The 27,467-nt window shown below is 42.8% G+C and overlaps 1 protein-coding gene across 5 annotated transcripts in view; it reads left to right on the top strand.

Moving 5' to 3' along the window:
- SNCAIP (synuclein alpha interacting protein) overlaps window positions 1-27,467 on the top strand; it is a 118,606-nt gene that overhangs the window by 89,210 nt on the left and 1,929 nt on the right. For 4 of the 5 annotated variants that reach the window (XM_083702265.1, XM_083702266.1, XM_083702268.1 and 1 more), the window contains 5 exons: window positions 4,775-4,900; window positions 8,685-8,854; window positions 14,425-14,517; window positions 16,732-17,779; window positions 20,970-21,040. In XM_083702265.1, the coding sequence (XP_083558391.1) occupies window positions 4,775-4,900; window positions 8,685-8,854; window positions 14,425-14,517; window positions 16,732-17,779; window positions 20,970-21,040 (1,508 nt within the window). The remainder of the gene's footprint in view (window positions 1-4,774; window positions 4,901-8,684; window positions 8,855-14,424; window positions 14,518-16,731; window positions 17,780-20,969; window positions 21,041-27,467) is intronic. The other variant, XM_083702267.1, reaches the window with a different exon arrangement.

Genomic DNA, 27,467 nt, shown 5'->3' with positions numbered 1-27,467 from the left:
TTAGTCTTGTTCTTTTATTAGTTGTTTGTGATTATGTATTTTATATTGCCTTTTTATGAAAAGCAGTGAATGAATGAATGAATAAAAGATAAATCACCCCGGTTGCCCATACAGTGAGTTATTTTTTACCCTTATCCATAAAAAGTGAAATTTTGAAATGTAGTCTGTGCCATAGATAGAGGGGTTTTTTAATACACTGAGAGGAATTGCAGTTTCCCCCCATTTTTTTTCCCAAGTATTGGGAACTTTAGAAAAAAATATTGAGTAATTTTAACATACATGCATTTGCTAGACACTTTCCAACTTATGCAAAGTTGCTCAAGAAAAAGATAGCCCATGTAAACACCAGACTTGGCTGCAACGCAAGGGAAATATTTTTATAAAGAAGAAGTGTTTTTGAATGGATTCAACGTACAATTATTTCCTCTAGCACTTGGCACATATGGTACCTGTTTTTTAAGTAAATACTTCCTATGATGGAGAAGGCATGAGAAAAAAGGCAGCCAAAGAATAGGCCCATTGATGTCGGTGTTGTCCTACAATGCTCGTACAGGATGTTTTATTCTTGAGAAAAACTTGCCCTGCCTCAGTTCCAAGTCTGTCTTCAGAAATATCCTTGAACCGAAAAAATGGTAAATGAGCCAACTGAGTTGTTGCCAAGTGTGAGATCAGGAAGAGCTGGGGATCAAGCATATCTCCAAGAATGTGTGTATCTCTAGACTCTGAATTCAGTTAATACTTTTTAAAACAAAAACAAAAAACCAGCCCTATATATTTTCTACTTGAACTTTCTGCCAAACAAGCAGACTTTCAAAACGCATCTTGATCCCAGCAGGGCAAAGTTTGTCATGTTCGGAACTTGAGTATTTTCTGTATACAACTCAAACCTACAGCAAAATGTTGCAATGCAGCCTCACCTTTCCAACATTTCTCCATTGGAAACAGAGATGTCCTAAGAAAAAGTGGGACATTCTGGGATCAAATAAGAAACCAGGAAAGATTCTGTAAATCCAGGACTGTCCCTGAAAAATAGGGACACTTGGAGGGTCTGCTTCTAACAAATGTGTTCCTGTTCAGAGGCAATGAACCATGTTCTCCTCCAGGACACTAAATTCTCCTATCTCCCCAGCCTTCCCTTTCTCAATTAGCATAGAACATATAGTGGGAGTAGATCTCAGTTGGATACGCCTGGCCTAGAACATCCTTTGATGTTCAATTTTGTTGACTGTGGGAAAACTACCCCCCACCCTTTTGGGGTTTTAACAAGGCTTTTTTTAAATGACTGCTGTTGTCTTTGGGCTTCCCCTGAACATGATGATACCTCCCTCTCGTTTCTCTGTGTCTCTCTTTAGATGCCATATGTGTTAGCAGGAACCAAATGACTTCTTTGTGAGATGGAGTGATTAATTCAACATCCCCAGGGAGTGTTGGTTTTATATATTTTAGACATGTCATTCAGTTAAAGATGGTTGATTCATCATAAGAGTTTTGGTCAATAAATTCATCAGTAAATCAATTAAGGCTGGAATCCTAGAAGCACTTGCCCTGGAATTTAACAGGGCTTACTTCTGTGTAGACATGTTTAAAATTGCATTGTAAATTGGCCTGTGGAGGGAGGGGCACACATTTTTAAAAGCTATATTATTTTCCTTTGTTTTAGATAATGCAAGACTGCATTGCAGTTGATAACATCTTAGAAGAGGCATTGTGCTTTCTTTCTCACACAGGAGAAAAAGAATCTCCTGAAATGGCACTTAGTAGTTGTGCTAATAAGGGATGTGGGTGGCGCTGTGGTCTAAACCACTGAGCCTCTTGGGCTTGCCAATCAGAAGGTCAGCGGTTCGAATCCCCACGACGGGGGTGAGCTCCCATTGCTCGGTCCCAGCTCCTGCCAACCTAGCAGTTCGAAAGCACACCAAAAAGTGAAAGTAGATAAATCGGTACCACTCCCCACTCCGGTAGCAATGTAAACACCATTTCCGTGCGCTGCTCTGGTTTCGGTGTTATGTTGCGCCAGAAGTGGCTTAATCATGCTGGCCACATGACCCGGAAAATTGTCTGTTGACAAATACCAGCTCCCTCAGCCTGTAAAGCGAGATGAGCGGTGCAACCCCAGAGTCGTCTGCGACTGGACTTAACTGACAGGGGTCCTTTACCTGTACCTTTTACCGTATTTTTCGCCCTATAGGACGCACCTTTTCCCCTCCAAAAATGAAGGGGAAATGTGTGTGCGTCCTATGGGGCGAATACAGGCTTTCGGTGAAGCCTGGAGAGCGAGAGGGGTCGGTGCACACCGACCCCTCTCGCTCTCCAGGCTTCGCGGACCTCTCCGCAAGCAGCGGGAGCCTGCATGCTGAAGCCTGCGCATGCTGAGTTCAGCGCGTCCAGGCTTCACGGACCTCTCAGCAAGCAGCGGGAGCCAGCGCTGGGCTCCCACGGCTTGCAGAGAGCTGCCTGTTTGGGGGCTGGGGTCGGGGGAAGCTTGGGTGGGCCTCCCCCGCCCCAGCCCCGCGCCTGGGGGGGAAAATAATTTTTCCCCCTTTATTGCCCCCCCAAAAAACTAGGTGCGCCTTATGGGACGGTGCGCCCTATAGGGCAAAAAATACGGTAGTTGTGCTAATAAAATATTACAAAAATAGAAAGAAATCTGCCTGAATGAGGATACATTTTTTAGTTTATAAAATGTTTTAAATCAATTAACCAACTAAATGTTGCAGTCAGTCTTACATTTGTAGCTATTTTCATTTCTTCCCCATAGCAGTTGTTGCCTTTAGTTAAACTGCCATAATGATGACAACATTAACCAAGTTCCTTTCATAGCATTCATGCAGAGGGGTTAGGTTGAGGTGTCTGCCCATTTTTTCGTTCCCATTAATGTGCATCTCATGTTAAGGAGGAACAAAATAATTGCCCCGTAAAGGTAAAGGTACCCCTGACCGTTAAGTCCAGTTGCGGACAACTCTGGGGTTGCATGCTCATCTCGCTCTATAGGCTGAGGGAGCTGGTGTTTGTCTACAGACAGCTTCCGGGTCATGTGGCCAGCATGACTAAGCCACTTCTGGCGAACCAGAGCAGTGCATGGAAACACTGTTTACCTTCCTGCCAGAGCGGTACCTATTTATCTACTTGCACTTTGACGTGCTTTCAAACTGCTAGGTGGGCAGGAGCTGAGACCGAACCACAGGAGCTCACCCCATCATGGGGATTCGAACTGCCGACCTGCTGATCGGTAAGTCCTAGGCTCTGTGGTTTAGACCACAGCGCTACCCGCGTCCCTTAAGCCCCATAAGGCTGTCCAAATAGCTCCCATGGTTTCATCTGCTTCACTGATTGCTTTTGCCAATGTGTGGCTTATGTGAGAATGGCCCATTTTGTGTATGTTAAACCATGGTTTTGAAGTTGACTTTTCCCAACTCATCATCATTAACAATGGTCACAGTTTAGAGCTTGGGCAACACACTAAACTTTGGTTAATCTCCTTACAGTCATGCCAAGGGAGTGGGGAAAGCAAGACTGAGACTTGCTGAGGCTCATTCTTGCAACAGAAAGGCTGCTAGCCTAACCCCTCTTACCTGGTCCAGGTCATCCCAATGAAAAATAAGTAGCTTAAAGTATATTTCTAGCATATTGAAACCAATTGAGAATCTATACTTTTCTACATTTGACATTTCTGGAGTTTAAGAGCTGCCTGAGAACTTGTGGTGTGTGATATAACATGTTTGTTTTAAATTTAAATTTAATATTAAATTGCAAATTGTAGAATTCTTCCGGAACCAAAATTGAACAAAATAAACCGTGGTGGAAGTAGGGATCAAAAATACAGAAAATTCAATACAGTAAATGTATAGAAGACACAGGAAGGGGAGAATACTGAGTGACAAAGTATTGGAATATCTTATGGAAGGGCTGCAGAGGACTCCCTATTGAAAAAAATGACCAATTTTCCTTTGATAAGTCAATATCTCAAAAACTGCAACTCTCCAATACATTGTGGTTATCTTTTGTCACCCAGCTCTTCACCAGTCCCTTATTCATCACTTGCCCTGGCACTTTCAATCAATTCATTTGCTCTCCCAAATGCTGAACAAAAAGGGAAGGAAGGAAGGAAGGAAGGAAGGAAGGAAGGAAGGAAGGAAGGAAGGAAGGGAGGACATTTCAACCAGCAATTTTTATCCATAAATATTGCCTACCTGTACCAATATTTTGTGTATACTTAATACAGTGGTACCTCAGGTTAAGTACTTAATTCGTTCCGGAGGTCCGTTCTTAACCTGAAACTGTTCTTAACCTGAAGCACCACTTTAGCTAATGGGGCGTCCTGCTGCCGCCACGCCGCTGGAGCACGATTTCTGTTCTCATCCTGAAGCAAAGTTCTTAACCTGAAGCACTATTTCTGGGTTAGCGGAGTCAGTAACCTGAAGCGTATGTAACCTGAGGTACCACTGTATATGAAGCCCAAACCTTTTCATGTTCGCTTAGAAGTAATTCAGTGGGGCTTACTAACTAATTGAGTTTACAATTGCAGAATGAGAATGTTTAAGGTTCTTACTAAAGCTCAAAGTGATCTGAGCAGCATCTAAGATGGAATAAGTAAGGATACCTAAGGCAGTTCCTCAGTTAGATTCTGCAGTACAACTGCCATGTAAATGTATCTTAAGACTTGGAATATATTCCATAATTATAAATACCTTCAACACAGAAGAAGATGGCAGCCACCTTTCAATTTTTATTTTTATTTTTTTTAAAAAAAAATTCTCTCTTTCTGTGTGTGTAGGAGAAAATCCTTCTGTGGCTACTTCAGTTTATGCAAGAACAAGGGATTTCTTTAGATGAAGTTGATCAGGATGGCAACAGCGCAGTTCATGTAGCTGCCCAACATGGTTATCTGGGATGTATACAGGTAAAAAATAGTAATCTACATTTATTTCAGACGGTTGTTCTAAGTGAAAAATCCATAGTAGCCATTACACAACACAGAGTACTAACCACTATACGACACGACGTATGCTGGAGATGCAACAATGGGGCTGGCACTGTCTTTAAAGAATACCTTAAAAACTATGTGGAGAAGGCAAATCTCCTGACAGACAGTGAATGAATCTGGAAAATAAAGAAAATATAACAAACTTAGCTTGGAAGATATTTGGAAGAATAGAACATCCAAAATGAAATGCGTACAGGTTAAATAAATGTAAACTAGCACAACGAGAATGGTTGGAAGCCAATTCACTGTGGGTGCGTTCATGTTAGGTATGTATATAGGTAGTGTATGTTTTATAGATATGTATTGTATTGTTTGATATATGTATTGTATCTTTATAGATTCTGATGTACAATAGAGGTATTTAAAACCAAAAAAAACCACCAAAACATAATAGTCTGTTACATGGAAACAGAAGATCAGTTATATCAGAAGACGCTGGCCCCATTCACACATACCGTAGCTTTCGCTCTATAAGACGCACCAGACCATAAGACGCACCTAGTTTTTGGAGGAGGAAGACAAGAAAAAAAAAATTCTGAATCCCAGAAGCCAGAACAGCAAGAGGGATCGCTGCGCAGTGAATGCAGCAATCCCTCTTGCTGTTCTGGCTTCTGAGATAGCTGCACAGCCTGCATGTGCTCCATAAGACGCACACACATTTCCCCTTACTTTTTAGGAAGGAAAAAGTGAGTCTTATAGAGCAAAAAATATGGTACTTTTAAAATGGCTTAGTGCTACGTGCATGAGCAATACCTCAGGCTCATGTGCTTTCCCTTCTTCTCACCTGCACCCATGTAAGCAGTGTTTAGCTTCACTTTCCACAGTTCCTGGCTTGCTGTTGAACACAAACCGGGGCCATACTGCACTGCCTGCCTGCCCTTACAGGGGGGAACCCAGCTGCCCAACACAGCCCTTGGCAGATGTATCCCGCCCCCCAAAACTGCCCAAGCGGCCATTCAGCAAGGGGACCAGGGGTGCAGCAGCAGGGCCAGGCAGGAACAGCATTTGCTCTGCTGAGCTGCAACCCCTCCCCTGCCTGAAGGTGGCTTGTCTTGAAACTGACTGGAGTTTGTGATAAATCACGTCCTCCCTCAAAGAGGGCACGTGTTGTGGTGAGACCTGGCAGCCAAACCCTGTGTTATGGGTGGGTATGATTGGTTAGCCACAACAACCTATTGGTAGGTCCCTCGATGCTGGGTTTAATCAGGCCAATGGGACGCTAGCCAAACGGATCAAGGGACCTATATAAACCCATGCACGTGACCCTGAGCTTCTTTTTTGGGCCAGTGCATCGGAACACCCGTCCACCTCTCCCTATATTTAGGGCTTGTGCTCTTGACCTTGCTAGTGTGTCATCTGTCGTTGGGACAGGGGCACAGCAGGAATTTCCCTCACTTGGCTGATTGGCTGTTGCCATTTGGGTTTCGCCTGCCGTGTAGCAAATCGTCACAACTTGTAAGGCTGCGGATAGGCTCTGGTTCAGGTGATAGGGATGGGAGAACACTCTCGCTATCCCTATGTGAAGGGTATTCCGTTAAAGGAATCCAGGGACTCGATGGTTTGGTCAACCCCTGTGAGGAGGTTGTGCCCGTGCCTGAGTCCAGGGGGACATCTGGGTAGTGGACTAGCCTGGCCCGGCTTTCCGCTGTTCCAGGTGTTCACCCTTGGCTGACCTATGCTGGTGCCCTGGGTCAGCGCTACCTGCCACAGTGCAAGGAGCTAGTCGAACCAGAGCCTATGCAAACACTCACTTGATGTAATCAATTAAGTTGTGGCCTAAATTCTGCCAAAAACCAAACCAAAATTTGTGCCTTGTCTGAATTTATTTAAGGGCGAGGTTAAAAGGTCTGAACACGCAAACTGCAGCTTCTGCAGCAACAACAATCCAGGATTTTGTGGGAAGTGAAACTTAACACTACAGAAGTTTATCTCCCAGCCGTGTGGGATGAGAAGGAGGAGTGTGAGCTGGAGGCTTTGCTTGGGGTCTTGCCCATAGCATTAAACCGTGATTTAGCATCATTGTCGATGTCATTCATTGTACTTTTAAGAGATGCATACATCATATGAGCACATTGAATGGGGGGGCATGATTTTCACTGATTCCTCCTTCTATCTGTAGCCCCCCTGTCATTTGGAGATGCACACAGACCTCCACCCAGGCATGAAGAGGCATAATCACAATTCAGAGACACATTCCACCAAGACACATTCCACCAATCTAATAAGGAGGGCATAGAGCAGGGCCTGCAAAATGTGTAGTTTTCTGAAGAGGGGATGTGGCTTGGAGAGAGTCCAGGGGCCTGGAGCTTTCCAGTCCCTGCTCTAGATGCAGGGAGAACTCACACATTCCTCTACAGGGGAAATATGAGTGTGGCTTCATACTTTGGACAGTTTTACAGGATATGTGAGGGAGACACTTTTGCATATTCTCTCCCCTCTGCATTTGGGAGGATCCAAAAATGTTCCAGGAATGTGGTGGCATGTGAGATCTTTAATTTCGTCTTAACCACCTACCCATTGTTTATTCTGCAATTCTGTAACCCATAATAAGAGTGGCACCAGACAAACACGGCAGCAAAACCTTAGTCATCTAATTATGAACAGAAATTGCAAAGCACAGGAGGGAAAATATAATATATTTTTGTTGATTGACTATCTGCACTGCTCAGTCATGATGGCAGCTCAGAGTCTGTTACACTTTAAGAAAACAAACACCTTCAGGTATCAAGTTTCCATGGATCCCAAATTTAAGTCATTCTGCAAGATTATGTTTTTGGAATTTTTTAAGCTACGCACAGAGCAGATTGCACTCCAGATATTTCATTGCATAATTAATAATTTAGTTGCAGTATCTACAGTGGCATCATATTTATCGAGTCCTGAGCTTATCACATGAGCAAACCATCTGAACTAGCACAGAATCAAAATCTGATATGACTGCTAATTAGGATAGCATAATTTCAGCCATTTGTACACTACATTCAGTAAGGGTTTTTGGTGGTGGAGAAATGAAATGTAGGAATCAGTCCAGCCCTCTGGCTGGCAGTAGCAGGATTTGACTGCTGCTCCCACAGCAACTGCCATGTCCCCAAAATAGCTTTTCCTCATCAATTAATTTGTATAATCCTAAATAATATATTAATTGATTTGAAATGTAGACATATAGACAGTCATATAATCAATAACATTTCAGTACAGGTCCATATTTTCCTTAAAAAAATGATTTAATAACTATAAATTTTGTCCATAAATGTAAGTGTACAAAATTTGCAAATTCACAATCAGACCAAGAATATATTTACAACAAACTACTCACTGCTTGTAAAATAGGAAAAGGTTTGCCAGTTTTAGTACTCGGTTTTGCGTGTGAAAAAGACTTCTATTCTTCCTCAAATCTATTTATATTTCTTTTTCCCTATATGCGAGGTAATTTGATTCAGCTTCTCTCAGTCCCAAAGCTTAATATACCAATCTTTTAATCAGAGCATCTCGTCTTCCCCAGTATTTCACACGTCTTGGCTGCCAGTGTTATGCATAGCCCTTTTTAAAACCCATCTAGTCTGGTCCCTGTTACCATATATCATGGAAGTGGGATCCATTTGTTCTTAGCTTTGAGGAATTTCCCTTCTGCTTATGATGAACCTAGTGCCTCTGAAGGTAACTGTTCCTACTAATAGACCTATACATGTATATATTTTAGACTCTGGTTGAATATGGAGCAAATGTCACTATGCAAAACCATGCTGGAGAAAAACCTTCCCAAAGTGCTGAGCGCCAGGGACACACCATGTGCTCACGTTACCTGGTTGTGGTGGAGACGTGCATGTCGTTGGCATCCCAGGTTGTGAAGTTAACGAAACAGCTGAAAGAGTAAGTTTTCATTCATAATAGTAGGATTCTAGCTGTTTGTTTTTTTAAAAAAAAAAGTTCTGTCAACATGTCCAGGTGCTGGTAAATGTAACATTTGAATAGAACAGGGTTTCCAAAATTTGGGTTTCTAATTGTCTACATCTCCCATCCTCCCTGGCTAGCAGCACCAGTGGTCAGGCATAATGGAACCCCAAGGTTTGGGAAACCCTGGAAAAGAAGGTGCACCCCATTAAAATAAACCGTGGACACACAGTGAGAACCATTAGCCAACTGCACGTCTGCTGTGCGTTGCATATTCCCCTTTAAACCTGACCTTACGTTCACCTTGTGACACCTGGGGGGGCATAATGAAAGTAAATTCCTTGTATAAACGGTAAAATGGATCTTGAGTTCAATGGGGCTTTCTCACAGGTAAGTGGTACGATTGGCAGCCTCATTTTATACATCAAGCATCTGCGGTTCTCCTTTCATCTGCCATCCCGCTGCCTGTGTGCAAAATTAAAGTGTAAAACATTTACATGTTCATGACTATCCACTTGCCTATTGTTCTGATTGTAAAAGCTTTTTCTCGAGGGTCTGGCATCGCACTCCCAACATTCAGACGGAACAGTAGCTAAGTGCTAAATGTAAGAGACCCAGAGGTTCTTTTCTCACACACTGAATTGGCATGGGCTGGTTTTCACATGTCCAGCTGTGCTCTTTTCTAAAGAAGCAGTTTAGACCAGCAGGCACTTCCAACGGCTAATGTAGTGGCTGCAACTAGGCAAACAAGAAGCGGAGGCATCCCAGCCGGAGCAAAAAGGCTGCTGTCAAAAAGGAGAATAGCGCTGGTCCTGGATAAATTATTTACTTATTTATCAAATGTCTATGCCACCCTTCCTCTGAAAATCACAGAGTGCTTTGCAATATAAAAATATACAAAAACACAACCCCCTGCTCCCAATTTAAAAGGCCGTAGATTGTTTAATTAGCTAGAGGCCTGGGAGGAGGAAAATGTTTTTGCCTGGAACCTAAAGGTATGTATGATGGTCCTGAGCTGTTTAAGACTTTTTGGGTCAAAAAAAAAACACAGCACTTTGAATTGGGCCCAGAAACTAACTGGCAGCCAGTGCAGTCAGACCAGGATTGGCATTATAAACTCAAACCATCTTTTCCCTTTGAGCAATCTGGCCGCTGAATTCGGCACCAGCTGAAGTTTCTGAACCATCTTTGAGATAGCCCTACAGAGAACGCATTGCAATAATCTAACCTAGAGGTTTCCAAAGCATAAACAACAGAAGTTAAGCTATCCCTGTCCAGATAGGGGTGCAGCTGGGCTGATGGAAGGCAATCCATGCTACTGAGGCCACCTGAGTCTCAAGCCACAGCAGGGGATCCAAAAGTACCCTCAAGCTGCCTACCCACTCCTTCAGAAGGAGTGTAATCCCATCAAGAGCAGGCAGCCTCCTATCCAACTGGTCTGGGGAAACGCCCACTAATGGTGCCTCAATCTTCTCTGGATTGAGCTTCAGTTTATTGGCTCTCATTCAGTCCATTACTAAGGAAAGACAATGGTCCACCACATCCACTTTCTCACCTGTAGATGTAAAGGATGTGTGTCATCAGCATACTGCTGACAACATACTCCACAACTCTGGATGACCCCACTCAGCTGTTACCTGTAGATGTTAAACAGCATGGGGTATAAAACTGAGGAACCCCACACTAAATGCTCCACAGAGCCAAAGAGCACGTTTCAAGAACCACCTTCCAGAAATGACCATCCAAGTAGGACCTGAACTACCACAAAATGGTGCCACCCACCCCTAACTCCGGAAGGCATTGAAAGCCACTGAGAAGTCAAGGAGAATTAACAAGGACACATTCCCCCCCAGTTTCTGTCTCAACATAGGTCAACATACAGGGTGACCAAAGCAGTTTGTATGCCAAAATAGGGCCTAAACTCTGATTGATATGAATCGAGAAAACCAGTTTCCTCTAAGAGCACCTGGATCTTATTTACATAGACAAACAGGGTGACTTTCCTCCCTCCGCTTAATAGTCCAACTTTAAGGCAGCACTGACATTTTGATGACTGTTCATATTAATACAAGAAAAATAATCTTTACTACTCGGAAGTCAAACAGAATCTGTTCCAGAAGTCCGTTTGACTTCCAAAATGTTCAGAAACCAAGGTGCAGTTTCCGATTGCCTGCAGGAAGCTCCTGCAGCCAATCAGAAGCCACAGAAGCCCCATTGGACGTTTGGGTTGCAAAGAACGTTCGCAAACCGGAACACTCACTTCCAGGTTTGCAGGATTCGGGAGCCAAAACGTTTGGGTCGCAAAGTGTTCGTCAACAAAGGTACAACTGTGTTTCTAACATTGTTATAAATGCAATCCCCGAACATTGTTCAAATCCAGGGTGCGATGTTTTCTGTGTGATTTGTGTGTCACTCGGTGTTAAGGTACATCCAGCTGTTTCGTATAAATGAACTTTATGGAGTACCGATTTGCATTAGAGGCAGCTCTGGTTCCTGGCCAAGGCACTAAGTATGAGAAGGAAAATGATGAAGGGAAAGTGAAACAGGTAGACCAGCAACAGTCAGGAATAACAAATGGAAATAAGTGGTCTGAATCTGCAAAATCTTGGAACTTTGCATTACACGCCAATGCTGACAGAAGGTGGGAGTGATTTTTAAAATAGTGTAAGGAAACATGTAGGCGGGAGGAAGGAAGAGGGAAAATTGAAGGAAGGGAAGATCTTTATAAAGTGCATCTGGTTTCTACAAAATAGCATATTGGTGTCCCACCTAAAATACTTTTGCATTTTCCAGATCCTTTACTGTGCCCATATGAGCATTTGCTTTTTGTGAATACAGCAAATACAGCCTTGCAAATAGGCTGAAGTCATGTGGATGGTTTCTGGCTCCGACTTTGTCAGTTCCAAAGCTCTAGAATTGAGAAGTGAGTTAATAATCTAATGTCCTTTGAGCCAGGAAATTATCCGGTTAAATACCCCACAGTTGGACTTGTGCTGTCAGTTTTGTTCTGCTATATTATTTTTTAAGGAAGTCATTCTGAAAGTGAAAGCAACAATGCGTTTTTACATGCTTGCTAGCATTGCTACATGGTTTTAAATGGGGAAAGAAATCATTGCTGGGGAAATTTAGAAATTTACTCTTACAAAAGTAAACATTAGCTAGGGTTTAACGGAGAAGGAAGATGCAGAATTCATAGTGGGAAAGAGCTGTTGATTGCTTGCCCTCTGCTGATGTAGAGACAGCTGTGTCCCTCATGACATTTTCCCTACATGGAGATGATAATATCAGTGTTGGGGAAAATGTGTGCACTGTAACTTGTTAGGAGAAACCCAATAAATATTTTTTTTTTCTGTGAGTTACACAGCACAGAAAGCTGATGAAATCAGAGGTTTTCCAAAACCCTGAACTTGCAACAGACTGAATTCATCACAATTCTCAAGTGGCAACGTACATGTTTGTTTTCCCGATACAGAAATTAACTAGTAAGACGAGACCTGCTGACTTAAACCCAGTCCAACTTCTGGGGAAGCACATAATCAGACAACAGCTTTCTCCTGGTTTCTTTGCCCCCTAGAATGATCTCTGCAAGCAAAGCTTGTACATCATACCCATTCTGTGCCGCAGGATCTGGTGGTCAAAAGAGCTTTTGCCAAAGGCTTCCCTGGTGCAGATGTTGTCCTGCATCTCTGGAAGCCAAGAAGTGGGGCAAGCTACAATGGATGGCATCAGGGCAGAGCTAGTCAGCATGGCCCCTTTACTTTGTATCAATGCCTGAGTGGTATTTCTGAATGGGGCTGTGGTGTAATAATAATAATAATTCATTATTTATATTCCGCCCATCTGGCTGAGTTTCCCCAGCCACTCTGGGTGGCTTTCAATGAAGTGTTAAAAACAATACAGCATTAAATATTAAAAACTTCCCTAAACAGGGCTGCCTTCAGATGTCTTTTAAAAATAGGATAGCTGCTTATTTCCTTGACATCTGATGGGAGGGCGTTCCACAGGGCCGGCGCCACTACCAAGAAGGCCCTCTGTCTGGTTCCCCGTAACCTCACTTCTCGCAGGGAGACCAGGAGGCCTCAGCGCTGGACCTCAGCGTCCGGGCTGAATGATAAGGGTGGAGACGCTCCTTCAGGTATACAGGACTGAGGCCGTTTAGGGCTTTAAAGGTCAGCACCAACACTTTGAATTGTTCTTGGAAACGTACTGGGAACCAATACATTTGCGTTGAGTTATTGCAATCAACCACCTCGTTTACTACCTGTCCAGCAAAACTATAGTTCAGGAGGCCAGTGTGGTGCCCTTGAGATGTTGCTGGAATCTCTGGTGCAGTTAAAACAGGCAGAAAGAGGTGAGATAAAGCAGACAAGTGAGCAGAGGTTGGATTCTGTTTAGATGGCTTTCCATCTGCCAGGATGAAAACCCAGGCAATTTATCTTTGGCTACACTGCTCTGTCTCCTCAAGTGGCTTTGACTGAAGTAGATCTACATTGGGGCTCACCGAAGCTTGAGTGAACCATCTAAACCACCAAATGAAAATCTAGCCTCAGCACACATTAGTTTTTTAATTGATATTATTTTTATTTGATTGTTTTTATTATTTAAGAGAGTATGAATGAGTCGTTGCAAACATTAATCATGTGGAATAATAGACAGAAGAGAACCCATTTAAAAGTGCAAATGCATTCTACACAATCGTAGAATTACAGAGTTGGAAGGAACCCTGTGGATCGTCTAGTCCAGGGCTTCCCAAACTTGGGTCTCCAGCTGTTTTTGGACTACAATTCCCATCATCCCTGACCCCTGGGGGCCCTGCTGAGCTGAGGGATGATGGGAGTTGTAGTCCAACAGCAGATGGAGATCCAAGTTTGGAAAAGCCTGATCTAGTCCAACCCCCTGCAATGCACTGATATGCAGCTGTCTCTTACAGGGATCGAATCTGCAACCTTAGTGGTATCTGTGCACTCCATCCTCCATTATAAAATATACTGCTCTGCTCCATTTAGCTCTGATCCACAACCCTCAGCTATCCTTAACTTTTGTATGGTGTCATTTGCTCTACCAAGCAGCTAGCGCTTTTCACGAGAAACTTTGGGAGGAAACTTGAGCCAATTTTCCTTCCCAGTCACAGGCAAGATTGAACTAATTTCAAGTTTGCTGAGAGTTCAGTTTTAATTGGACACAGGTAAGCTAATTGTTGTGGGTCCCACAGCTCCGGCAACCGCTTCTTAGGATTCTAATCTTGCCACTTACACCAGATTCACTACCAGCAATAAATAATGTATACAAGGCAGGCAGCTTTCAGAAGGTACAATAGAGTGATCACAGCGTTTCCACAGGGATTAGAAGCAATTTGCGGAACAGAGACCTCCTTTGTGCATTTTAGTATTTGTATGCACTCTGTGTGTGCAACTCTTAAATTATAAATGTACAGAGGCTTTCGCCTCAAAGTGATGTTGAGTGAAAACTATCATTTCTCTTTGCCGCATCCACTAACAGCTTTTCTTTCAAGGAAGAAGTGGGCTTAACAATTTAATATTTCCTTATAGGCAGACGGCAGAACGTGTGACATTACAGAACCAACTCCAGCAGCTTCTAGAAACACAGAGGTCAGAGGGCAAGTCACTGCCAACATCCCCAAGGTAACTAGGGTACTGGAATAGAATTCCAATGTACTTCGAACTGGACTCTTTTCACGGTTATTGCATGAGAAGGTCATGCTCCAACTAAAGATCCAATCGTTCATACTGTGAAAGAATAAAAAGCAAAATGTCACATGATGGAAATTCATACTTTTTTAATTTGGCAGGTGTGAATACTGGACTCTGCGAGTTTAAATGGAATTAACTTTCCTACATTTTTCAGTTTGATTTATTGTGAAACTTTTAGATGACTCATAGACATCACAGGAAACATCTTGTGAACTTCCACAACCTCACCTTATGGTGGCTTACAGTAATCTTACACTCCCAGTAATTCATAAAAAGGCTTTTTTTTTTTTTTTTTTTTTTTGCTGGCAAAATAGGCAGGCTGCTGTTCATGTGCTGTAAAGGCGATTTGTCTTCATTGTCTTAATGTAAATGGACAGCACCAGAAGCATAGATAGAATTGTACATTTCAATGTTTTAACCGCAGTTACTTGACTTCAGCTGAATGAACATTGCTGCAGGCTCCCCATGTATGAGTTGGGCCAGACCATTAGGAGCATTATTGGGCAAAGGCATAAATATAACTTACTGATAAAAAGCATGGAAGTAAATTCAGTTAATGAGCACCCCTTAAGCACCTCCATTTAAATGGAAGTTAGCCTGAAATAATAGGGTTAGAATGGGAGCATCAGAGTTCTGCCTTGAACAAAATTCCATTAAGTGTATATAAAATTGTGTCATCTACTTGTGCATTTAAAACGTCTGATGAAACCTGTGATCCTGTCTCCATGCAGCCCATGCAGTTTTTTAAACCCATTTTTGCCAGCTTATAAACAGTAAGCCATTTGATCTGCAAGGCCATGTTTCAGCAATACCAGTGGATTACTCCTGAGCAAACCACACTAGATTGCTATTACTCTTATTCAGGGGTCAGCAAACTAAGGCCCATGGACCCCCGCCACCCGCTCTGTCGGCTTCCATGCGCAGCGCTAAACCGGCGCGGAACACAGCGGGGTCCGCCTTCCACGACACTGGCCGGCTTTCCATTGGCTGCAGGAAGCTCCTGCAGCCAATGGGAAGCTGTGCACGCCTCCTCCGCGCTGGAAGGAGTGCCCAAAATAGCGTTTGTGCATGCACACACGCATGCACACTCACTCCAGCCCACCATGGCATCTTCAGAACCGTGAACTGGTGGAAGCCACAAAAACTTGGCCGACCCCAGCTCTTATTCCTCTTGAATGCTCTTAGATAACCATTTTGGTTAAACAGCTTTCATACTTCTTACTGTTTGGGACCTTGTAAAGTTGACCTCTGTGCTAAGCATAAAGGGTGGATCCAGACTGCCTTCTCCAGCTGGAGAAACCTTGATTCAGTGGAAGTTCCCAGTGGAAGAAGAGGAGGAAAGTAAATTTTGCCAAATTTTGCCTTTACCCCACAGCCACCAGTGACATCTTTGCACACTGTTGCAACTCTCTGAAGCAGATTTTGTGGCAGGAAGGGAGGATATATGACATTGACTTCTTCTCTCCCTCCCACACTTGCTCCATTGGAGTGTTGCATGGCAGAAACTCTGCTTGTTGCAAGTCTGGATCCAACCCAAACAGTTTCTGTACACTGACTACAGAATCCTACTTCCACAGTAATTCTTTTCTCTTCATCTCTCCTTCTTCCACTTCCCTCTCTCTGTTGTGTTCCCAAAATCTCAATTTTTGCATTAAAAGCTCTTGCGGCAGGGACCTAAGAATTCTTTACCATTACCGTGAAGTCAAAATTCCCATTGATTTTAATGAAGCAGAATTTCATATTTAAATTTTGGAACATGCCAAAACAGGACTTGATGGTTTTTATGTAAAAGATCCAAGTACATTTTAGTATTCCAGTTTTCCCCAAGCTATTCTCAGAAATTCTGCTGAGCAATATCTAATGCAACTCTTTAATCAGAAATCTTTCTGTAGAGATTAGCAAAGAAAGGAAATAATGGATCAAGCTTAGCCTGAAAACAGATTTACATTCTTAACAATGGAGTCAATACTGTGACTCCATAATACATTCCACGTGGATAAAGGTCAAGAAAAAAGCAGTAGGGTGGTTTGGAAAACATATGCAATGGGAATGTCAGGGTTGCACTGTATGTATGTATAGCTTTGGTTGTGGTTGCCTGTACTGAACGGTGTTTTTGTTTTTGTTTTCAATTTATCCCGATTGAAGTTCGCCATCGTCACCTACTTGTGGCAAGCTTCAAAGGAAACCATCTGACGCAGATGACTCGATTCTGCCGAAAAGTAAATTGAACACCCATGATGGGATGCAGATTCTTGGCAGTGTGGGGACTCCACACCACAACCGTCCCAAGATGAAAGATGAAGACTCAGATAAAATACTGCGCCAGCTGCTGGGGAAAGAAATCTCTGAAAATGTCTGCATGCAAGAAAAGCTGTCCCTGGAATTTCAGGATGTCCGTGCCTCCAAGAGTACAAAGAAGCTTCCCCCGGAGAAAAAGGAGTTGAAGTTAGCAAGACTGAAGCATCTCATGCAGCGATCTCTCAGTGAGTCTGATACAGATTCAAATAACTCAGAGGATCAGAAGAATATGCCCGTGAACAGAGTGGACAAGCCAAGGCCACAGCCCATAGTAGAAAACATTGAAAGCACCGAGAATTTGCATCTGATGATTAAGAGGCACACTTTATCATCTGGGCGCCGGTTCCCTTTTGGGATGAGAGCCTCAAAATCTTTGGATGGCAACAGCCCTTCTCCCACTTCGGAAAGTAGTGATCCTGATAATGAGTCCCAGTACCAGACTGGGGCTATATCTCAGAGCCAGGCCATGGGAGATACCTGCCAGCCGAGTTCTGATGCCACCACGACTCACAAAGTGGCCACAAGTCCCAAGAGTGCCCTCAAATCTCCATCTTCCAAGCGCAGAACTGCCCAGAATTTAAAACTCAGAGTGACTTTTGAGGAGCCTGTGGCGCAGGTGGAACAAACGGAGGCTGGTTTAAATGGGGAGAGGGACAAAGAGCGAAGTAAGGTCCTTCAGCGGCCTTCGTCCAATGCCGAATCTGGAGACCAGCAGAAAAGGCCTTTTGGAACCTTCCGCTCCATAATGGAGACACTGAGTGGGAACCAGAACAATAATAATAACTATCAGACTTCAAGCCTAATCAAGACCTCATCACCCTTTACCTCATTAGGAAGGAAAGCCACAGATAGCAAGGGAAATTCAGCAACTTCTGCAAAAGGAAAAAATAAGCCAGTGAGTGATGGATGGGGCAGAGGGAATGTTTTGTATGTTAATGAATGAAGGAGTCTGGAATGTTTTGGTTTTTCCCCTCAACTGCATTGAACAAATGTCAACACATCACCACTGGAAGGGCATTAGGCAGGGAAGAGGTAATGTGGGCACATCTGGAAAGAGATAGTAAACTTACTGAAGGTGTCTGATAGAGATTTTCAGGGATCAAGTGCTGTTTGTTCTGTGCAGCCAGTCTCTGCAAGCAAGACATGAGAGCCCTGAGGTGATGTTGATCTTGTGTGGATTGTAAGGATAGTGCTAAAGCCCACGTGCTCTGCTAAACACGTAAATAATGTTAGCTCAGAGTTCTCCTATGCCATTTTGTACTTAACTCTTTTGAGGAATATCTGAATTCAGAAAAAGGGCAGTTCCCATGCAAATACTTTTTAAAATACAAAAAAGTAGAAGACAAGGGGGATGTTATTGTTGTTGTTGTTGTTGTTATTATTAAATTTTATATTCCATCCATCATCAAAAGGGCAGTTTACAACATAGAACACAGATGTCAATACGTAACATGTTATCTATACAACATAAAAATCAAAACAGTGATATAAATATAACGGTTATAATAAAAAAAAATACATAACACAATACAGTTTCCCATAAAAGACAGATTCACAAAGCAGCCACAGCATTAAAAAAAAACAAGGGAGGAGAAAAATCAGCATCAATATATGAATTGGATACATCTAAACATAGGAACAGAGCCAAACAATGAGATAAGAATCTATGAGAACATAAGTACTTCTTTCTAAAACCATACAAGGATCCAAGCAAGGTGTTAAGTCAGACCACCTTAGCAAAATGCTTCACCTGGCAGCTATTATTATGTGGTTAAACTATTCATGCAGACTGCCTTACCACAGGTCTGGGGTCATTTCCTCCATGCCATTACAAACCTTTCTCTTTCAGTGTCTGTGCTGGAAAGGAGAAAATTGTCCTTCGCGAGTGGTGAGTCACTCTGCACAAAAGCCTCTCATGGAGTGCTTTAAGCTGGCCTCCCTCTGGTGGCTGTAAAGGAGCAAGACTCCAGAGCTCAGCACCTTTGCTCGTGATAAGAGTGATGGCTGTAGAAATACTGGGCCTTGTGGAACTGGATAGTCGTGTTGGATTATGAGCTTCTGTTGATCTGAAGAAAGGCAGCGGTAGCACACTCCCAAGCAGATTCCTGTCTTGGGACTGGGGGGAAAAGTGAGCATAAGGCTGGGAACAGGTTGCAGCAAAGGGTTATTAAGTTCTTCTGTGCAGGAACATAGTGGTGTCCAAAGGCCAGTTAGATAGTGGGAATAAAGCAGATTAAAATAGGGCCCTGGAAGCAGAGTTTTATACAATAAACAAGAGGTTTGTATTTCAATACATTATTCAAACAAGGGTTAACATTTACAGAAAGGGAAATCCAAGTAAAGGCAGACAATTCAGTTTGCTTTTAGCTGTCCAGCACCAAAGATTTGAACCTAAAGATTATTGCTGCTGCTGTTGTTATTGTTATTAAAAAGGTAAAGGTAAAGGTACCCCTGCCCATACGGGCCAGTCTTGACAGACTCTGGGGTTGTGCGCCCATCTCACTCAAGAGGCCAGGGGCCAGCGCTGTCCGGAGACACTTCCGGGTCACGTGGCCAGCGTGACATCGCTGCTCTGGCGAGCCAGAGCTGCACACGGAAACGCCGTTTACCTTCCCGCTAGTAAGCGGTCCCTATTTATCTACTTGCACCCGGGGGTGCTTTCGAACTGCTAGGTTGGCAGGCGCTGGGACCGAGCAGCGGGAGCGCACCCCGCCGCAGGGATTCGAACCGCCGACCTTTCAATCGGCAAGTCCTAGGCGCTGAGGCTTTAACCCACAGCGCCACCTGCGTCCCTATTGTTATTAATTCGCCGCTTTAATTATAAATGTGACCCAATGCAGCTTACGATGCAGGATAAACACTAAAACCAATTACAGCATGCAACTAACAAAACCCTGAAAACACAGCTATACATATAAAAGGTTTTTACAGAACTTGCCCCACTAAAAGAGGGCAGAAGTATTTGAAGTCCTTAAAATTAAGGGCCAAAGGTGCGGGTAACGAGCAAAGTTTTTGCCGGGCACCAAAAATGAGTTCCTATAATGTTTAACTGGACTGTGTCATTAAAAGGCAAGCATCCTACTTGCTAGCCAAGCTCCCTTAATACAGTGGTACCTCGGGTTACATACACTTCAGGTTACATACGTTTCAGGTTACAGACTCCGCTAACCCAGAAATAGTGCTTCAGGTTAAGAACTTTGCTTCAGGATGAGAACAGAAATCGTGCTCCAGAGGCACGGCAGCAGTAGGAGGCCCCATTAGCTAAAGTGGTGCTTCAGGTTAAGAACAGTTTCAGGTTAAGAACGGACCTCCAGAACGAATTAAGTACTTAACCCGAGGTAGCACTGTAAAGACTTGTGTTGAAAGAACACCTATAGTGTTCTACAATGATGTGTAACCAAAGAAGGAGAAATATTATGTTTGTCCGTAGTACTTTGAGGAATTCATATATGAAGACTGAACAACTGGGAAGAAATTCAAAAAGCATCACTCACAGCCAGTGATGAAGAGTGGAAACATGTTTTTAATGTTTTACCAGAAATAATAATAATAATGCTAAAATCAGTGATGGATGAAAATTACGTTTCCCCCTCATATTGTTCCATATTGTTTTGCTGGCACTCCATGCCTGTCTTGTTCCTGCCTCCTTTTACCCGTCGCCTGGGTGGAACATTCCCACTTGCCAAAATTTGCATGCTTTCAGATGGCACGTTCAGGCAGAAATGCGTAGTTTCATAACGCTTCACAGATGTGAGCTAGCGCCAAACCCCCGTGCCATTTCCCATTTACCTGAAGAGGCTTATGGGCACGATCGAAGGAGCTGCAGCCTTCCTTCTAGGGGAAAAGAATGCCTGCTATGAATGGCGGAAGCATTCTGTAGCTCCTAGAAGCCAATGGAAGCAGCCCTAGCACATGCCAAGCTCTGCGTAGGCATCTGAGATCCAGCGAGGAGCTAGATTGTGGCATGTGGGTTTCTCAAAGCTTCCGCTAATACACTGTGACTTTTAATCACTGCCTTTCTACTATGCATGTGAGAAGCTTGTTGCATGATCTTTCGACTGATTAATGCATTGCACTCCCCCCAGGCTCCCTACCCTGGCTGCATCAGTTTTTCCACTGGCATGCTGATTGAACGCCGCCTGTGTAACTATGCATGGTATGTGCTGATGCAGAGTGAAAATGTTGGCTTTCCTATTACTGCGTTTTTTATTATTATTATCCCCTCATTGCATGTGCAGCTTATAATTGTTCGCAGCTTAAACTAATGAAACGATTGACGACAACTGTAAAAGAAAATGAAATTTTGATCTCCAAAAAAAAAAGAAGTAAACAAATCCCTGCTACAGTCCTTTGCTAATAACCATTGCTGAGCTCGTTTAATGCCTTCAGCACAAAGTAATGCATAAAAATCACTAGCGCTCATAAATCCAAAAATGCGTTTTAGTTCGGCTTGGCATTACAGATTTTCTTGAATGAAAGTCAAACATCAAATGAGAATGGAAATTAAATTTCCTCTTAGGAGCAGGCCAAGTCACTTACTCCACTTACGGTCAGAAGAGACAGTGCGCTCCAGTCTCCATTATCCCATCTCTTTCTCACACTTGATTTAGTTTTCTAATTTAAATGTAGTGTCAGGTAAACCAAAACCAGCATATTTTTAACCCTTGCAGGAATAGAAACATGCCAGGTGATATCCAGCTAAGTCATATTCAAGAGTAGACCCATTGATATTAATTGGTTTCAGTTACTTAAGACCACTGATTGTATTAGGTCTACTCTGAGTAGGACTAACACTGGATATTATTATTATTATTATTATTATTATTATTATTATTATTATTAGAATTTATATACCGTCCTATACCCGGGGGTCTCAGGGCTTCACAGAATTGGGACATCACCCAATGTTTCTAACACAGAAGTGCAGCTTTTGTTAAGCACTTGTCAGATGGGGTGGGATTAAGGTTTGGGTGTTCATATTTAACAGTCAACTGGCAACTTTGTAATTAAGGGTGAATTCAAATATCTGCGTTAATGGGATTTTCCTTCCATAAAAAATATGAAAAATGAATATTGACCACAATAGTAATGATGCATCTCAAGTGGCTGCTCACCTATATCTTATTAGTTTAAAGTTAAGCGCTTTCACTTGTTTGGGATATTTTATTTCTCATGTAGAAATGCACATTGTGCTCTAGGGTCCAGTTCAGATCTGTGAGCAAACCATGCAACCCTCATGTTTCCTCCTCCCATTCAAGTACAGTGGTACCTCGGGTTACAGACGCTTCAGGTTACATACGCTTCAGGTTACAGACTCTGCTAACCCAGAAATAGTACCTCAGGTTAAGAACTTTGCTTCAGGATGAGAACAGAAATTGTGCTCCGGCAACACGGCAGCAGCAGGAGACCCCATTAGCTAAAATGGTGCTTCAGGTTAAGAACAGTTTCAGGTTAAGAACAGACCTCCAGAACAAATTAAGTTCTTAATCTGAGGTACCACTGTACAGAAGGAAGAGATTTAAAGCTTCCATTCCGAGTTTCGGGGGGAAATCTGTGCTTTGTTGCTGTGTTTGAAGTCCACAGAAGATGATTGGTTCAGACCACTGTTTGTTAACAGGCCCGAATATCCTGGCTTTTTAACAAACTGTGGTTTGACCACGCCACTATTCTCCACGATACAGATGCACCAAATATCCTCTTCCCCACTTTCACAGGGCCTGCAGCTACCTGCACACATAACCATAAATCATAGTTTGATGTTGGTCTGAAATGGACCTCTGCCTCCAATCTCTTAAGTATCCAACATGGAAATATTTTAGGAGTGGAGGGTGGAGAATTCATGGCACTTTCAGGAACACACAATGTATATAATTTAATCGTTTCATTATCCAACTATGCTAGAACCGAATTCTGAGTTTGTGTATGCTCACATAAATTAAGTCAGACATTTGTACGCTGATTAAGAACTAGGTATTTGTGAGGAAATGGTGGATTTGTCATGCTTGGCAATGCATGTGCTGTAACGTCTATAAGTTTATTCTAGGCAAAACCTTGTAAACTTGAGGCCACCAAGCTTCTCCTTTATTGTTTGATGAAATGGCTTAGGATGCAAATCACAGCAGGAAAATCAAGCAATAGGCCTTGGAAGGGCGATAATTGGGTTGCACCCACCCACTAATTCATTGGTTTCCCCGATTCTTGTCCATTGGAAACACATATATTTATTGGGACATTTTGGCACTGACTGTGGCAAAGCAGCAGGCCATGATAGGACAAGACTAGTAATGAGGTTAAGAATTAAGTCCTTTTAGGCAGCTGGTTTCAATGGAAATCCCTTTATCAATATATAGTGCAGTCTTGGTGGTTAAAATGCTTCTCAGATCCATACAACAGACTTCAGACCCCACTCTAGTATTAATCATTTGTTAAGTATGGATTCCGCATACATCATGGCTTTGGCTTTACAGCAGTTTCCCATGGGTAATTTAGTTTTGTCCTGGTAGCTGCCATATGTCCTGTAACCAGCGAACCACATCCAGCTACAGTTAAAGAGAATCACTTGCTAGAGCCATGTGGTAAATGTGTTAACTCTCTGTACACCAACCCAGGGACAAAATGTATCACATGTAAACGGCCACAGGGTTGTTGTTTTTAATCAGCCAGTGTTTCTTCTTGTATTTTTAAATTATTATTATATTTTGGCAACAGCGTTGAAATCTCAGCCACCTCCAAAAGCCCTGATTATTATTTGTTTCCTAATCAGCTACAGCTTGATGTTGGTAAAACAATTAACATTCCTTGGCGCCCTGTTAAAATTCACTAGATTTCTTTGTGCAAGCATACAATCTGTTTCATTTGCTCGGTACTTTTCTTCCCCTTTCTTTTAAAAAAATGCGGGCCCGTTTTTATCCCTGACAGTGCCAAGCAAATGTTTGCAATTACATTAGCCATGTATTGCCAGTGAAATATTTGCTTCCCATGGATTAAGTTATTGTGAAGCATGTAGTGCATTAAAGTGAGAACATATTTATCTTATCTGCAGGAATCACTCCAGTAACTCGTTCACATCAGTGGTAGTTTTCTCTGTCCCCACGAAAGCTATTTTATTACTAGGATTGTATTCAGATGACAAGCGCCCAGAGATTTTTGTAAGCACCATACCATGGAAGACACATGGCGCTCAGATGTCTCTCCATGTTGCTCTCATACCCAAAGTATTTTGGGAAACTACAAAAGTCTAGACTTCTAGAAGTGAGTGGACAACAGAATGCATCTTGCAGTAGACATCTCCATTCAACAGAGCGCCATTTGGAATCTTGCTTTTATTATCTGCAAATAAAATCAGTGCTTTAAGAGGTAGGGCAGAGAGGCTAGTTTGCGTGTAAAAAACACACACACACACCTAGAATCTGGAGTAGGACACAGTGTCAATAGACATCCCAACAGTGGAGCCAGAATCCAGCATCAGAGGCAACTGCCTTCCAAGTTTTCTATTTCCCATAGAATGCAATGGCAGCATTTAAGCATATATAGGAATCTTCCAATTTTATGGCAAAATTATATGCAATGGAGGCCAGGGCTACCACTTGTGATCCCAATATCCAGCAGGAAGCAGGTTTTGCATCCTTCTCAGCTTTGTCTCAGATTGCAGCCTGCTCAGTTTGCCCTTTTAAAGTTTAATGGTACCCAATGAGAGCCAAGCCTACTAGGACAGTTCATCTGGAAATATCCTGGGTTTTCACAAAGGAAAAAGTACCATAGGTGTTTGTCTGCCTTTTGACAGGGAACGTATTCAGTTCAAATAATACTAATCACGTCTCGCCTTAACTTAGCTCTGGGAACTTAAACCTTAGGAGAGAGTCATAGAGGAGATGTTATTTTCATCTGAATTCAGTGGAAATACTTCTATTTGCTTGGACACAAAAAAGGTCTCAACGTAGCTATTACGATCACAAATATGCTTGCAAATGTTATTCCATAACTGCGGTATGTGAGTGAGTTCACTGGTATGGTTTAGAATTGCAGCAAGCAAAACCTTTGGCAAGCAGCACACATCCAAGCACTGATACCCTCTCCATTTGGCTGGCTTAGGTCACCATGATGAATCAGCAACTGAAATACCACAATTTTTCTTAAATGTAGGATGGGCAATAACTGTGGTAACGGCAGTATTTTGTTGATGAAAGTCAGTTTTCTGTGGGTGATTTCTTCCAATTGAGCAAACCAGCCAGTAAAAGGCTCTGAGCAATTCTAACCCTTCAGCTGGTACTACATTTTGTACTACATTTTGGTTATAGTTTCCTTGGGCTCCACTCAAAGCAGATCAACATATTCCAGACATTTTTTAAAAAAATAATAATTTAGAAACCTCTTACACAGCTTCCAATAGTTTTAGGCACTTTTAAGGCACTTTTTTCTGACCTTTTGATCACATTGTAGAGTTCTCCGATCCTCTGCTGGGTCTCTAATAATATATTATTTTGTAGATAATAAATGCACACAAATGCAACAGTAAGCACCCAAAGTCATCCTGCTAAAGATTTCTGCTTGCACAGTCTCTTCTGTCCCTGCATCACCCCCGACCCCCAGCATTCACTTCTGGGGGTTGCACTGAATCTTTGGAGCCAATTTAGGGAGGTCACAGGGAGAAGAGGGAGAGGGAAAGTTCCACAGTCCCAGTGGAAGTTGCACTAACAGGACAACTTCACTGGATGCCACCCATATGGTCCTCAGGACAGCAACTCAAGGCACTGAGTTCTTCATTTAGCATGTCTGGGGTTTTTACATTTAAATATAACAGACTCAGGTGCAGCACAAAGATTGCATGAAGGATTGCTTAACCCTCTCTGGCCTATGGTCCTGGGGAAAACACATCCCTAAACTATTGTTCATACTGCAAAAAAAGTCAGCATTAACGCTGGTTTTCAAAGAAAAAACAGACACGTTAAATGCAGCCATGTATCTAATGTATCTTCTCTTCTAACATATCCTTGACCCCCTTTTATGCAAAATAATTTATAGGAGTCTGCACCAGTGCTAACCTAATACCCCCAAAAAGAAAGGTATAACCATCAGTGATACACTAGTGAAGTAGTATGTGGTACTATGCACATCATCCTATGTATTTATTGGCTCGACTAGGAAATGTAAAGACTGCTGGGTATGTATAGTGGTCCTTGGGATCAGGCAGCCCATGACCCTGAGGCCGTGTTTCTCAACCTGTGGGTTCCCAAATGTTGTTGGACTACAACTCCCATCATTCCTAGCCAGCATGACCAGTGGTCAGGAATGATGGGAGTTGTAGTCCAACGACATCTGGGATCCACAGGTTGAGGCATTTTTTTAGAGGAGGGGTGAAGCCCTGATTTGTAACGCATGGTGGATTTGTTACATAATTTGAGCTCTGTAATGGTGGATTTTGCTTATTAGGAAATCCAGCCCCTTTTATGTGTTGCTGCCCTGCTGGTCATGACTATGTCCAATGCCCAGCTGGCCAGCAAAGGGAATTCCCCAAGACGTGGACCCTAATTGGCCCATTTGAACCTAGCTACTGGCTGGGAGGTAACCCCCATGTTTGTGACGGCCAAGGCAAACTCCCTATTGTTCAGCGACCACGTAGGTCCGGCTGGCTGGGAAGGAGCTAGAAAGTGAAGGTCCAAAACTGACACCCACCAGAGAAGCAGTGAGCTTCCATTCTGAATATAAGTCCCTTTTACTATTGTTATTTGGGAGAGAAAATGAGAAAGGGACCATTGTATGTACCCAAGACATACAGAAAGTCAGTGCTATTTCACAGATCCTGCACCGATAGCCATATGTAGCTTCCAACTCTCAGGCCATCTTGGTGAATGTCTTGCTATTCAGGATATAGGTTGGCTTTTGCCAACCTGATGTCCTCTATCCAGATGTCTAGGCAAAAACATCTGGAGGGCACCAGGTAGGCAAGGGCTGATGGTTATTCTTATAATCTCACTTAATTACAAATGTCTCTAAGCAGACAGTGATAGATGGGCTTTAAGAGCACAAATATACAAGACCTTGGTAGCTGAGAGCAGAGAGAATCATTAGAGCTCTTACTTAGGCTGACTGCTGCTATGGAAAATAATTTCCTGTTTACATTGACTTTGAAGAACAAAACAACTGCGATATGCAAGCACACACAGCCCTGCTTTCTATTTAATACACAGAGCAGTTAGCACAGCTACTATTAAAAATAAGAAATACACAAACTGCATCTGGCTTCCTTTTATCATACCGATATATTTACATTTAACAGGAGAATATGGGCAGTTTATTGGGGAGGGAAAGGTTTGCTGGAGATTGTGCGATATTGCTGCATTTTCAGTACTTCAATACGTTCCTTTCTGCTGAAGCAAATAAGCACATGTTGGAAGTTGTCTGCTATGGTACAGAGTCAATCTGACAGGCCCCTATCCAAATTTACAGTTGTTCTGTGGTTTTAGGGAGTTTGGGGGGGAGGACATCATAAAAGAGCCACAAATGTTGCAATCCATTTTTGAAATTCCCAAACAAAGGAGTTCAGACAAGCCTAAAATATTTCATTTTCTTCACTTCACAAAAAA

This window comes from Podarcis gaigeae (assembly GCF_964106915.1).
Source record: "Podarcis gaigeae genome assembly, chromosome: 11".
NCBI lineage: Eukaryota > Metazoa > Chordata > Lepidosauria > Squamata > Lacertidae > Podarcis > Podarcis gaigeae.
Note: the sequence above shows the minus strand (reverse complement) of the source record. Positions and strands in the feature narration are given on the sequence as shown.